General features: G+C 35.0%; 1 protein-coding gene across 1 annotated transcript in view; it reads right to left on the bottom strand.

The window, feature by feature from the left end:
* Positions 1–13,896, bottom strand: part of Mpp6 (M-phase phosphoprotein 6) — a 41,288-nt gene that overhangs the window by 10,798 nt on the left and 16,594 nt on the right. The window contains exon 2 of the mRNA XM_090381579.1: positions 13,485–13,585. Within this exon, the coding sequence (XP_090237705.1) occupies positions 13,485–13,585 (101 nt within the window). The remainder of the gene's footprint in view (positions 1–13,484; positions 13,586–13,896) is intronic.

The following is a 13,896-nucleotide window of genomic DNA, read 5'->3' on the forward strand; positions in this document are numbered from 1 at the left end:
GATATCCTCTTATATTTGCATTAATTCCATATGGTTCTTGTATTAATGCATGATCTATATTCTGTCTCTCCATTTCCAGATTTAACTGGGCAGCCACACTCTTTGAGAGTTGAGCATTCAACTGTACTATCCTCAAGCAATTAGCCATAAGTGGTTTTACTCTTATATTGCTCTAAAGTCCTCATATTCTGGACATTTATTATCTACGGCAGTGTGCGTTACCTTCTTATTTTTCACCTTGCAATTACAACAAACTGGATTCTCACTTTTAAAAGCGCAATCCTTACAGGAGTATTCAAATCTCGAGCAATGACCACAACATGCTTCTCCCTTACAGTGCTTTGCTGTGTGTCCAAAATTCAAACACCTGAAGCACTGTCACCGAGAAAATCTCTCCGTATTTATATGCTATCCAATTCACATATATTCTATCATTATTTCTCAATATTCTCCGTGCCTTCAACTTAACCTCCAAAACCCAATTGGAAGTATCATTACTCTTAGATCTATTTACAGATATTACATCTACATGTAAGGGAGTGCCTGTACATTGTCCTTCAGGCAATCCCCAACTTATGTAATACTCGACTTCCGTAAATTCGACTTTATGTAAGTTTTTGCTGGCCGGTGAAAACAAAACAAAAATAAAATAAATAAAAAAAATATCGTGGAAACGTATTTTGCATTCTTTTTTTTTTTTTTTTTTTTTGCAATTCTTTCCAAGACCTTGGAAGTTGAAATATTTGCTATACTGTATAACTAAGCTATTTATCTCTCTAAAAGGCCATTTTTATAATGGAGCACTACCCTTTCATCATTATCATATGTTCTGTTATAAGAATCAATTTTGAACACCTTTGTCGATATTTTTCTAAAGAACATTTCTGGAAGTCACAACCATAAAACAATAAAAACAATTTGCACTTTCCAGTTTATTGGGTTTTTCTGTTAGTGCAATCTATTATAAATGGGTAGTGAACTTGATCTTATTGCATTTGCGATAATCCCAATTACTGGAATTTTTTGGGTTTTTACGTTATTATGGTGAAATGTGTTCCTCTTCAATGAAACCTTCAATCATACAAAAAACAGAAATAAATTTTCAAAATCTTTCCTTCATTAATATTTAATTATTATAATGATGAAGGGAAAGCGACCAACGGAAAGTGCAAGTGGTGGCAGTGCTAGGAAATGAAACAAAATTGATTTAGAAATGTTTGTTTGTTGTTTGGTTTTTAGGAGCATTAGCAACTAAGGCCATATTGCTCCAGGGATATGCGGTGGTCATTCCCTGACCTTTCCGCATCTCCGTATTTGGTATTCACGGATTTGGAAATGATGAATAGTACAAAGCAGGACAAAGTTTGTCATCTATTGCATGGGAATTAGGTCTCGCTGTTTCAACAGTGATTGTCATTTTAAAGGATAGTGTGCATGTTAAAGAACATATCAAAGGATCAAAGGCATGTTGATCATTTTGTGATCAACAGTGATCACAAAACAGCGTTTAGGTGCTATATCGAAGATGGAAAAGCTATTAATAATATGGATGAAAAATCAGATTCAGAAGCGAGTGCCCCTGAGTCTAATGGCCACTCAAGCAAAAGCAAGAAGTATTCATGAAGATAAGTATGGCAAACCCCAAGTCAAGTTCGTGGCAAGCAACAGATGGTTTAATAGTTTCAAGCATCGCGCTGATTTCCACAATGTTAAAGTATGCAGTGAGGTTACCAGTGCCAATTCTACAGCAGGAGAGAAATTTTGTGATGTGTTGGAAAAAATCCCTTCTAAATTTCCACAGCCCTCTGCAGTAGTGTACTTATCAGCTGAAGACATTGATTCTGGCAACGATGCTCGAAATGGCAAAACTTGCTGACATTATGCCTGTCTCCTCCCCCTTTTTGAAATTTTTGTAATTGCACGCTTTTGTAATTTTACTTACGCATGAGATAAAAAAATTGAATACATAATTCTATTTACATGTTCATCAAACATTTCTTTTTTGCTTCAATCAAATTCAGTGCACATAGCTGCGAGTGCTGCAAATCCTTTACGGAAATTTCAACTTACATAAAGTTCCTTATGTAAGTCAGGGAGTGCCTGTAATATGTATGGGTCTACTGGAAAGGTTATAAGGGATAGCAGTTATTAAGAAATGGTTGCTGGTGGTAGAGAAGTATCCTTACAAGGAAAAGATTTCAGCTCTTAAATGTTTTGAAAGAAAAATGCCACTCACTTATGTTGCATGGCATCTGCCATGCAACATAAGCTAAATTTATTGTATAGCAAATGCTGCTCCTGAAATTTTTTATAAGAAAAATCTGAACAGTAGCATAACAGTATATATACTGCTTGCCATGGAGGTACATGGAGACATTGCTTTGCTTTCCATAGCATCTTCAATGGCCATGCCTTCAATCTCCTCAGTTCCAAAATTCTCTAAATTGTACACAACTGCTCCAAGAGAGAGAGGGGGGAGGACTTCCTAGAATCCCAAGCTATCGGACACAGCTCAGGCTCCAACATCAATAAAAACACTAGCAATGTGCTACTCCTCCCCCTTCCCTAACCAAGATGCAGGTCAAAGAGTTGCTAGACTGCAAACACCATAGCTCTTCCATTCCGATCCTCATTCACCCCTCATCTAGAACTTCCTTTATAGGTGCACTAGGAAGTCATGGGAAATTAAATCAAGGCAGACTGTAAAGGCATGCAAAAGCTAACCAGAAGTGAAGTCCAATGACATCACTGCTTCCAATTCTGGTCAGATAGCAAATACAAGATAAGCAACAGCTAGTCAATTACTGGAAGGTTCCTCTCATACGGAGTAACTCAGAACTTGAAATTCTATTACCACATAGCTCCCTATGAAATTCAGGATATTGAGTGCAGACCAAAGTCTGCCACTGTGGCCATATCAGTTTGCTCACATAAGGTGTTACATTCCTTGCTTTTCCCTAGTTTAAAATCCCCTCAAACTTGCTGTTGAAGGGAATGGCATATTAGCAATAACATAGTTCCTTCTCTCCAATTTTATCAGTCTATCAATCCTTTTTATGACTAATAAATAAATTTATTTATTAGTCATAAAAAGAATTTATTAGTCATTATAATTTGAAAAAATTATAAATTTCATTTTCTAAATAACAAATTCTCCATATACCTCTACATCAAGCACTAAATTTAGTGTTGGGCTGTTATTTGGCCTGGTAAAAATTTTCAGAAGTGGCATCTGAAAATCTGAAAAGTGGCATGCAATAAATTTAGTTTACACATGCAAAATGGTGACTTTCAAAATATTCAGTTTTATGTTACTTGAGTATAGAGTGGAAGTGTGGTACAGCATGGTACGTATTTTTTTTTTTTTTTTTTTCCATAATTTCAACTGGGAATATTTATTGTACTACTAGTTTGACAGAATATCATACTGTAATTTCATACCAGAAAACAGCATATGAAAAAATTAAAAAATGATTATTTTGTGCTTTTCTTGTGATTACCTTTCATTAATTATGCTTACCACCATGTTTCATAGAGTGGGACATTTGCTCCCTCTCTATTCAAATTATCTGGTGGGGATTTGATTTGACCCCCCCCCCCCAATATTCCTATGAAACCTTAGTTGCTACTTAATCAATCTTTGATGCAGATGCCTAACTGGTTACAACAAACAAACAGAAAATATAAATGGTCAGCATAAAGAACAGAAAACCTCAAAAATAAATAAAAACTGTTATTAGTTAAAAATTTTAAGAATTTGACTCTTGGAAGGCCAATTGGACAAAAATATTTGAATTTATTATTATTATTTTTTGAGTATGGCTGGCAAATGATATGAAATAATTGATATAATGTGATGATAAAGAAAAAGATGATAATAACAGTAATGAATGTACACAGATTTCTGGCTCAAACTAAAAACAATTATGTTTGAAAATATTAACATAAAAACAAATGCAGAATACCTCTTTTAAAAGCAACTTACCTCAACTAAATGCTGCAGTTTATGTGAATCAATGAAGTTAATCACAGTGAGCAACATTAAAAAAAAAGGTATCCCACATTTTGATATAAAAATATTACTTACTGTAATGGTTATTTTTACTCTATCATGAATTAAATAAGCTTTTGGCTGGTTAAATAGCTGTTTCTAGGGTAAAACATGTTCCAACTTAACTGGAACACCAACCACATTAGGAACTTCCTGTATTATTAGTGGGGATGAGAAGCAGGGATCAAGATTTCATTTCCTAATGGCAAGGAGAATGCACCATCTTCAACAATGAGTTGACTTGCTTAAATTTGAAAGATTTGTTATTGTATTTATACTCTGATTTCAATGCCTTCTAATTGAATTTTCCTGTATTTCCAAGAAAATAGTAAATATAATAGCACAGTAACTCTAATATTACTCATCACAGATCTTGAATAAAATCATGACAAAGCAGTTCCTATAAGATTTCTTTAAAACTATTGGTATAGAAAAGGTTGGGGAGGGGAAAAAAGGTAGAGAAAAAGGACCTTCCTCCCCAACATTTTACACTGAGACAACTTTGCATTTAAGAAAACCTGTGACATTGACTTTTGCATGGATGATTGGTTGTTTGGATTTTACATTTTCAATGTTAGAATTATTGCCTATGATTTGCAATAAGGTCAGGGAGTACTGCAAATTTACAGGGAGATGGAAGGCTGTTTGTCGTGCCACATGGTGCTATGGACATTCTATAGGGTAACGTTTCAAACAACAGTAGAGGCAGTCTGGGGGATTTGCTTTTGTAAGTACATATGTGAGATGAGTATGTCTAATGTGCAACCTTGTTAGAATGACTTCTTTTACCAATTCTTATGGAGACTCGACTCCCATGGCTGAAGTTCATTTGTTTCATTTGCAGAAGTTTATTATTTGGTTTATTTTGCCAGATTTGTGACCATTGAGTGTTGAAAGTCTATAATCAGAATGTGGAATTTTTTAGAGTAGTAGGTTTTTATTTGTAGGATTCTTTGCTGCTCGATCAGCACATTTATTTCTATCAATGCCAGCATGTCCTAGGATCCAACAAAAATTTACTTGCCTTTTGTTCTTTTTTAGCTCCATTAGATGACCTTGAATCTGAGCGATTCCATGTCAAGTGGCCTAATTTTGAAGATGGTCCCTACTCGCAGTTTGTTGAAACGTGGTGTAGACGTTTAAACAGGTTTCCAAAGAAGCTGTGCACAATTTCAGTTCAAAATATAATATGCAAGTGTTACTGTTGCACAACATTGAGAAGTAGTGCTCTGAAACTTGGTAAACCTAGTTAACTTTTGGCGGAGAATGCAAAACTTTTGGTGTCCAGGCTCAAAAACCTTCACATTTTTTACAATGTGGTCTAAAACTAGCACCAAAAATTTGTTGCGACAAATTTAAGCAAGACTTTTGAAAGTCATAAATTTGAAATAAAAATCTTTGGTACCTTCTTTGGGCATTCCATTTAACATCTGCATGAATTCAGCCTAACTAAATATGAGCTCTTATACTTTGTTTGCTGGCTGAGATATTTTCCTTCAAAGAGAGACTCAAAATTTTACCTATCTTTAGGAGCAAACATCTTAATGTGAGACGAAAGAGCAGGTTTTAAGCAACAAGAATCATGGTTTTTCAGTTTTTGTGTCTTGCTACTTAAGGCCTAAAAAATGGCCTTAAACATTTTATATTTTCCACACATAATATGTGCATACTTATTTGATGGTGAAGTTTCACATCTCAATAAGGATACTTGCTCAGAACTATTGCATTTACAAGAGTGAAATTTTCTGCAATTACTCTGCTCTTTGGTTTAAGGAGAAAGGATATATTGCCAAAGAACAAAAAGATCTGTATTTTTTACAATGGGGGTGCAAATGGCATGAAAAGAAACTGCATGGGTTTAGTGCAAGTTCCCAAGCCTGAAAAGTGGTCTTTGTTCAGGATTCCAAAGCATAAAGATGATGTTCTATTGGTTTTCAAGCTTGAAAGAAATTATAACTGCAACAAAATTTATTTAAAACACAATACAATTTGAAATAAGCAAGTGAGTGTGAAGATATTGAACCACTGCTTTGTAATGAACTGGAAATTTTCACTAATGGTTGATATTACTACTTCAGGCAAGCTATATTGTCCTCCCATTGTTGTTGCTTTTGGAGTTGGAAGATTGCCAATAATTTGTTGTTCAGGAATCCAGCAGACATCTTGTCTAGCAGGCCAGTGAAATGAGCAAGCTGCTCCATGAGGATGCATGAAATTTACCAATACATCATGTTCTTCATATGAAATTTCACAAATATTTCCAATCCACCAATTGTCATAAATACAGGCAATGTATTGGCCAGGTTGTAAATTAACAATTGGCACATACTGAATATTGGTTTCACTAGTCTGATCTACACAAGCTACAAATGATGATAGTGTTTGCAGAGTATCATTTGATACTCTGCAAACACGAATCTGCCTTGCATCAATAAGAATGAAATGATGATTTTCTCTTGTTCCAGCAATAGTATGACCGTCTATGAATCTTTTCTCTTCAAATGGCCTTATTTACTCAATTTCCTCTTTAGAAACAAAAAGAATTTTATTCCAGTCACATGCTTGTCACAAAATTCAAACATGTTTCTTGGTTTCGGGATTTGGTTTTCAATTGGGCTTTGGATACTTGCACGTGCTGCCAATCACTTTATTGTTCCACCAATTCCATCACATGGTGACTTGTCATGGCTAGTGCCAAAGATTTTCCATTCAGCACTGATATCAAAATCCTTCTGGTAATGACACAAGTTAATAAAATTCTTGAAATTCTTGTATTGAGCTGCAGAACTATCACTGAAGTAGTAAATGTGCCTGATTTCTGTCATGAAACTCTTCAAATATTCAATTAAGTTGGTAAGAAAAACATGCACTGCAATTGTGTTATGTCGAAGGCAATCAATGATTACGCAGAAACTTATATTCTGAAGTTCAACATCCTTGTAATAAATTCAAATGGATAAAATGTAGCCTGGCTATTCTCCCAGTGGAAACCTTGAACAGCATCTTGCACAACAAATGAATAATTTTCTGCAAAATCCATCAAGATGACCAATTCTCCTGTCATTAGGCTTTCCTTTGTTGACTTCAAATGGTAGTTTTGATGTTTAGCAATGTAGTGATGACAGGAAAGGTTAAATTTCTTTGTACTCAACTCTTCAATAAAATCTTCTGTTGTTAATTGCTTTGTGTCCAATGTATCTCTGTTCAGTGTGTATCCATTGCTTGAATTCAATAATATCTTCTATTTCATTGTTTTCAAAAATATTCTCTATAAACTTTTTAAATTCATCTATTCCTGGACATTTTTCACACCGATGAAGCATACAATATTTTGACTCTAAATCACAGACTGTTTTACCAATGAGAACTTGTAATCACATTCAACAGGACTTGCTGCTAGCATTAACTTGACATTTCGATGGATTGGGCATACATATACAGAATGTGTTCCTGTTGCACCAACTGTGACACACCGCTTGGGTCGAAGTTCACAAAATTTAGAAAATCCAATGTCAGATCCTTTTCTATCTCGATAAGTTATAAACATTTCCTTCAAGTTGCTGAGTAGTAGAAAAAAGCAAGGAAAAAAGCTCAGAAAGCTTTTTTCCAGGTATGGCCATGATTCCTTCTTCTGCTTTAAGTTTTCTAGCTTTCTTGACCATTCTTTTTGAGACACTAAACCCTTCCATTGTTTTCTTTATGGACCAACTAACTGGAGCTAGTGTTAATATTTTAAGTATTTCTGAATGACTTGATACCATCAACTTTTCTTTCAATTCTTGCAGCAACTCATTGATCTAAACAATTTCCGCACTGATGACTTGCACTTGGCTCCATGATGTCATTTGGATCCAAGACACCAATAGATGCAGTTTTACTGGCAATTACATCTTGTACTTGACTTGTCTTCCTTTTGGCATAGTCTTGAGTCCCTCTTAGCCATTTGTTGAAATTTCAGAGGAGAAATACCAATAGCCATCAAACTTGTGTTCAAGCTTTCAATCAAATGCATTTTGTCATCATGGTCTGATCCAGATGAAGTTGATGTTCCTATTGCTGCTTTTCGGCTGTTAGACTTTTTGGCATGATGGGCACAGCTTCTGGCCTGGTTTTATGTCTACCTTTGTTAAGCCTTTCCAGGCAGTCTAACATTGACAAATCAATTGGTTGTAAACTTTTTTTTCACCATATGATTTTGATTCTGGAAAGGATTGCAACATGAACGCTGCAAAAATTCAAATTTTATCAAAAGCAAAGCTTCATGATGTAGACCAATTGTGTCTTCTTCATCCAGTTTTAATCCACAACATTGACCTATCAGCTGTTGTTCTTCAAATTCTTTAAATAATTTTAACCCAATTTTGCTTGTATAGGATAGCACACAACATTTAGAATTATCCACATGACTGATGTTGCATGAGTCCAGCTTATCTCCAGCAAAATATTCTGATTCCATGGCTTTCATGCTGACTAATAAGTGGACATTTCTGCAAGTAATGAAAACTTAACTTAATTACAGTCAAACAATAAAAAATAGAGGAACAAAATAAACAAACTGTTCATCATGAAGATAAAACACATAAATAACAGCATGGTTCATTTATACTTTTTTTGTATGAATTCTAGAATATTCCAGAGTTCTAGAATGTTCACAGGTGTGGTTTTTTTTTTTTTTTTGGAATTTAAGGATATTCTAGAATGTTCTGGAATTCTAGAATATTCCAGAATTGTACAGATAAACCATGATCCTTGTAGCTGAAACTCTACTCTTTCCAGTGGTGGCAAAAGCCAGAGAGAATTGAAGGTGTCCCACATTAAGATATTTGCCCCTTAATATAGGTCAAATTTGACTTTCAAATTTTGAGTCAATCTTTGAACGAAAATATCTCAGCCAGAAAACAAGTATAAGAGCTGATATTTAGTTAGGCTGAATTCATACAGTTGGTAAGTGGAATGGCCAAAGTAGAAGGTACCAAAGGTTTTTATTTCAAAGTTACGACTTTCAAAAGTCTTGCTTAAATTTGTCGCAACAAATTTTTGGTGCCAGTTTTAGACTGCATTGTAAAAAATGTGAAGGTTTTTGAGCCTGGACACCAAAAGTTTTGCATTCCCTGCCAAATGTTAACTAGGTTTACCAAGTTTCAGAGCACTACCTTTCAATGTTGTGCAACAGTAACACTTAAAACTTTGAAAATATTTTGTGATTTATTCCACATAACACAAGTGACCTCCACAAAAAAGGTGCTGGTGCCTTGAGCATACTATATTTTGAACTGAAATTTTGCCCAGCTTCATTTGAAACCTGTTTAAACATCCACACCAAGTTTCAACAAAATTAAAGATGGTCAAGCAGGGACCCCTAGGCCACTTGACATGGAATAACCCATCTGGTAAAGTACAGAATGAGGTGGTGTGTACTTTTGTTGAAGGCCATGCATTACATTTAATGAATGTGTATAGGAGGTGCTTCAGAGGAGAAATTACAATGTATTTCAAGGCTATTAGTATGGAAATTAGCTCAGAAGAATGACTACTTTTTTGTTATTTTTGGTTTTTAGGAGCATTAGCAACTAAGGTCATATTGCTCCGGGATATGCAGTGGTCATTCCCTGACCTTTCCGCATCCTCCGTATTTGGTGGTGACGAGAATGGCTACTGCAATCGTTTGGGAGTAACTGTGAGATAGTGTGTGGAAGGACCATTGCAGCACCCACTTGGGTATCTATTTTAGAGCCATCTGTATATATTTAAAAATATTCAGAGAACTGTGACAGGTAAGCAGCATGCATGTTTTATGACCATGTCTGCCAGAGGGCCTTTTACAGTTAGGAATGAAAGTTTCCCAAGGTGGATCCTACACTATTACCATCATATATGTTGTCAAAACTCAGACCCCATTTTAAAGCTAGGTCTTGTAGTCATATTCCAGATGGTTTATTTACTGCAGGTTTGGTTCTGTAAAGGTTCTCCCACTGTGAATTAAAAAGATATTGCCAAGTAGGATGATTAGGAAGACTGGATTTTGATGAGAGAGACAGAGAGTCTCTCTTTTTTTTTTTTTTTTATGAAAACCGCCAAGCACAAGGTGTATTAGAACCTATAGTGTTTATTTAGTATTGTGCATGGGTTGAAGGCTGAGGAAAGAAGATACTTATTGATATTAGACTTGAAATAACTTTCTGTATTACTGTACAGAAATTCAAGTCTAACATAATACAAGTTTCTCCCCTCAGCTACAGATGGAATGAAAGTGTATATCAGTGGAATGCTAATTACAAATGGTTACCTGTGGAAAGAAATGGCTACCACTCATAACGTGCATTACATTAGTTAAAAAGTACATTTTTGTAAACAACAGCACATGACATCCTTTCTTCAACTAGTAGTTACACTTCTAGTTGAAGATAAGATACTTCTAGTACAGGATAGCAAAAACTGCTAGGGGCTAAATTAGAAAAATATACATGAACTGACAAATGACTTGTGGAGAAATCACGTGACTTCACTATGGGACTATGACAGGCCCGACAATTTGGCTTTGATTTAGTTTTCACTATAAATACACAGCCAAAATTAGTAAGTCAGTAGGACTGAAGTAATGGACACCAAAAGAAAAAAAATTACACAGTTGAAGAAAATTTAAAGATTTTCAAGAGTTAAGAGTGATGAAACAAAATGCAGTATATTTTGTGAGAATTCCAGAAAGAAAGATGTGCGGTTGGATGAAAGAGGAAGAAAATTTTCATTTTTCATAGACTCCGTAGAAGATGAAATAGGCCTCCAGAGAAAGAAAACGAGGCTTTGTGAAAAGAGTGATGTGGACCAATGCTTATAAAAGAGGTTTCTGCAGAAGTATAGTGAAGGAATACCGATGAATGAGGTAGTTTTGAAAGCATAAACCCTTAAATTTCATAAGCTACTTGGTGCAGATGATGACACATTTAAAGTTTCTGAAGGATGGCTCTGGAAATGGAAGACATGTCACAAGATATTTCAGATTAGTTTTGTAGGTAAATCTGCATTTGGTGACATTACAGCAGCAGAAACATTTCCTAAATTTCTGCGTAATGTGATTCGAAATGGCGAATTCACTGATGAACAGGTGTACAACTATGATGAAACTTCTTCCCAAAAAATTGCTGGTTATTAAAAAGGCATCCAACAAAGCAGGCATGAAAACTAACAATGAGAAAATTACTGTGTTACTGCATACAAACAAGACCAGAAATCAAAAGCTAAAGCCACTATACATCAATAAAAGTCAAAGTCCCCAATATTTTAAGCATGTCAGCATGAAATCTCTACCTTTTTATTTATAAAATTAGCTCCAACACTTGGATGAAGAGTGATATTTTTGCTTCATGGTTTGAAAGTGAGTTGGTACCATTGGTGAGAGGCCACCTGCTTTCCAAAAACCTTGAAGAAAAGGCTCTGTTACTGTTGGATCACTGCCCAGCTCATTCTTCAGCTGATGTAATGAAATCAAAAAATGGCATGATCAGTCATGTTTCTGCCAAGGAACATAACTGCACTAATTCAGCCTATGGATCAGGGCAATATTCAAGCCTTGAAAGTCTACTATTGTAGTTAACTACTTGCTAGTATTGTGAACTCAGGAATTCAAGTTCTAGAATTTCTAAAAACATTAACACTGAAAGAGGTTGCGTACAATACTGGATTTGCATGGGAGAAAGTAAGCTCAATAGCAATTGAAAATGCTGGAAAAATTATATTGGAAAAAAAAAAAAAAAAAAGAGAATTAATAATAATTTTGAATTAGCAGCATTTTCAGAACAAGAACAAAAGGTGCTCATAATGTACTTGGTGGCAGTCTTGGAGCAAATGACCTAGATGCTTGGATTGAGGTAGATGTGGAAGCTCCAAATGCACATTACCTGAGTGAGGAAGAAATTGCAGCCTCTGTGAACAGTGGGAAGACAATCGACAAACAGTAGGCCAGTGACACAGGGTGTGACTCAGATTTTAATGTGGATTACTTGTGTAAGGAAAATACATCAGAAATTAAGTGTTTGAAAACAATAAGGTGATGGCATGGTTAGGACAGTGTTAGTGAACATCATCATGGCCACGGTGTAACTCGCATGCGTGTTGCATTTACATTTTAAATCGCTACATCTCAGCTTCTAGCAGTCCAATTTTAAAAATTTAAAAACCAAAATATTTCTTTCATCATTCTCTATCATATTTCATAAAAATTTTTGATGGAAAAAAATTTATAATTCAGCAAGCCCAAGACTAATAGTGAGCATTGTAATACAATTTAAAAAAAAAAAAAAAACACAATAAAACCTTCCTTTCAAATGCCTAGACTTGAACACAGATTCCTCCACTCAACGAACAGGTATGTAGCAACTGCGCCACTGTGGACAAAACACTCATTTCGTAGTAGTTAAGCATTATATCATCACGAAAGCATCTCAGGATGTTCTTTGAAGTGAAACTTCTTGAGGCATGGCCCAGGCAGTTTTCACATGGGAGTAACTTGCATCTCTGGATTGACAAAAATTATCATGAAAATGCGACACAAAATTAATGACTTGCCACTGTACCTAGCAATAATGCAAGACGTAATCAGTACCCCTACAGCACCACCACAGTGTAACTTGCACACGTGTCGCGTTTACATTTTAAATCACTATATCTCAGCTTCTAGTAGTCCAATTTTAAAAATTTAAAAACCAAAATATTTCTTTCATCTTTTAAAATATTTCTTTCGGCGGAAAAAAATTTATAATTCAACATATGGAAGACTAATGTGAGCCTTGTAAGATGTACAGAACGTGTATAGGTGCAATGCTGAAACCACCGCCATCGAGTACAAAGGAGAGATCTAAGCTATTTCGACAGTGGAAGAAATTAGTGTGCAATAACAAATGTTTCTAAAGAAGTTTCACTTAACTTCCACCATTCATGCTCGGCACACAATTTTTTGAAAAAAAACTTGTCTTCAATCCCTATATTCTACATTATTTGGCCAATGCCAAAAGAATGTGAAATTTCATTTTTGCCCACAAAAAAGCACTCCTTTTACCACTGCTTTGCACCAGCTTTCTTCTTTCTCCAGTTGCTTATCCAGTCCCTTCACTAATATCAGCTTTTTTTTAATAAGTAGCATAATTATGAGCATAGGATATCATTTGAGAGCACAAGTATTGATACTGAGACTGAACTGTATGCTGCCACAGCATACAGTTCAATCTCTCAAGCTGATTGGTATCTATCTATAAAGATGTTACAGATGTAAACTCCTCTGGCTGATACTGAATGTAAATACAAAGTATAAATGGGAGTTTTTTCCCTGTTTTTTTTTTTTTTTGATAGCCTATGCAACACAAATTACAAACTTTGCTTCCTGGTACTGTTCTGCCACTCTTTCCCTATAGCTTTAAAGCTAAAAAGAAAAAAAACTCACCCTTCTTTTATCATTGAGTCTGAAACTTCTCTATCATACAATATCTTTCTTTCTTCCTCTTCAGCTTCCTGTTCATATTTTTCTTTGCTCTTTTGCATGAACTTTAAAAGAAACAAAAATGAAACTAAGTACCCTAGTTATCAGACAACTTTCTTATAGCCATATGATATAAAGGAAGAAAAAATATATGTAAGATTAGAGTATTTAGGTTGCTTAATAATAGTATTTCCAAACATTTTTTCAATCATCACCACAGCCCAAGCAGCTGTGATGTTCAAAGTGTTTTGCAGTACACTTCCTGAATCCAAAAGATTCAGGCAGTGTACTGTGAATCATAGCAAAGTAGAATGAGATTTCAAAAATTACAATAAATAAAAATTATAAAATAAAACATTACAATAGACATTGCAGC

This window comes from Mastigoproctus giganteus, chromosome 9, assembly GCF_048544385.1.
Source record: "Mastigoproctus giganteus isolate SK-2022 chromosome 9, ASM4854438v1, whole genome shotgun sequence".
NCBI classification, from domain to species: domain Eukaryota; kingdom Metazoa; phylum Arthropoda; class Arachnida; order Uropygi; family Thelyphonidae; genus Mastigoproctus; species Mastigoproctus giganteus.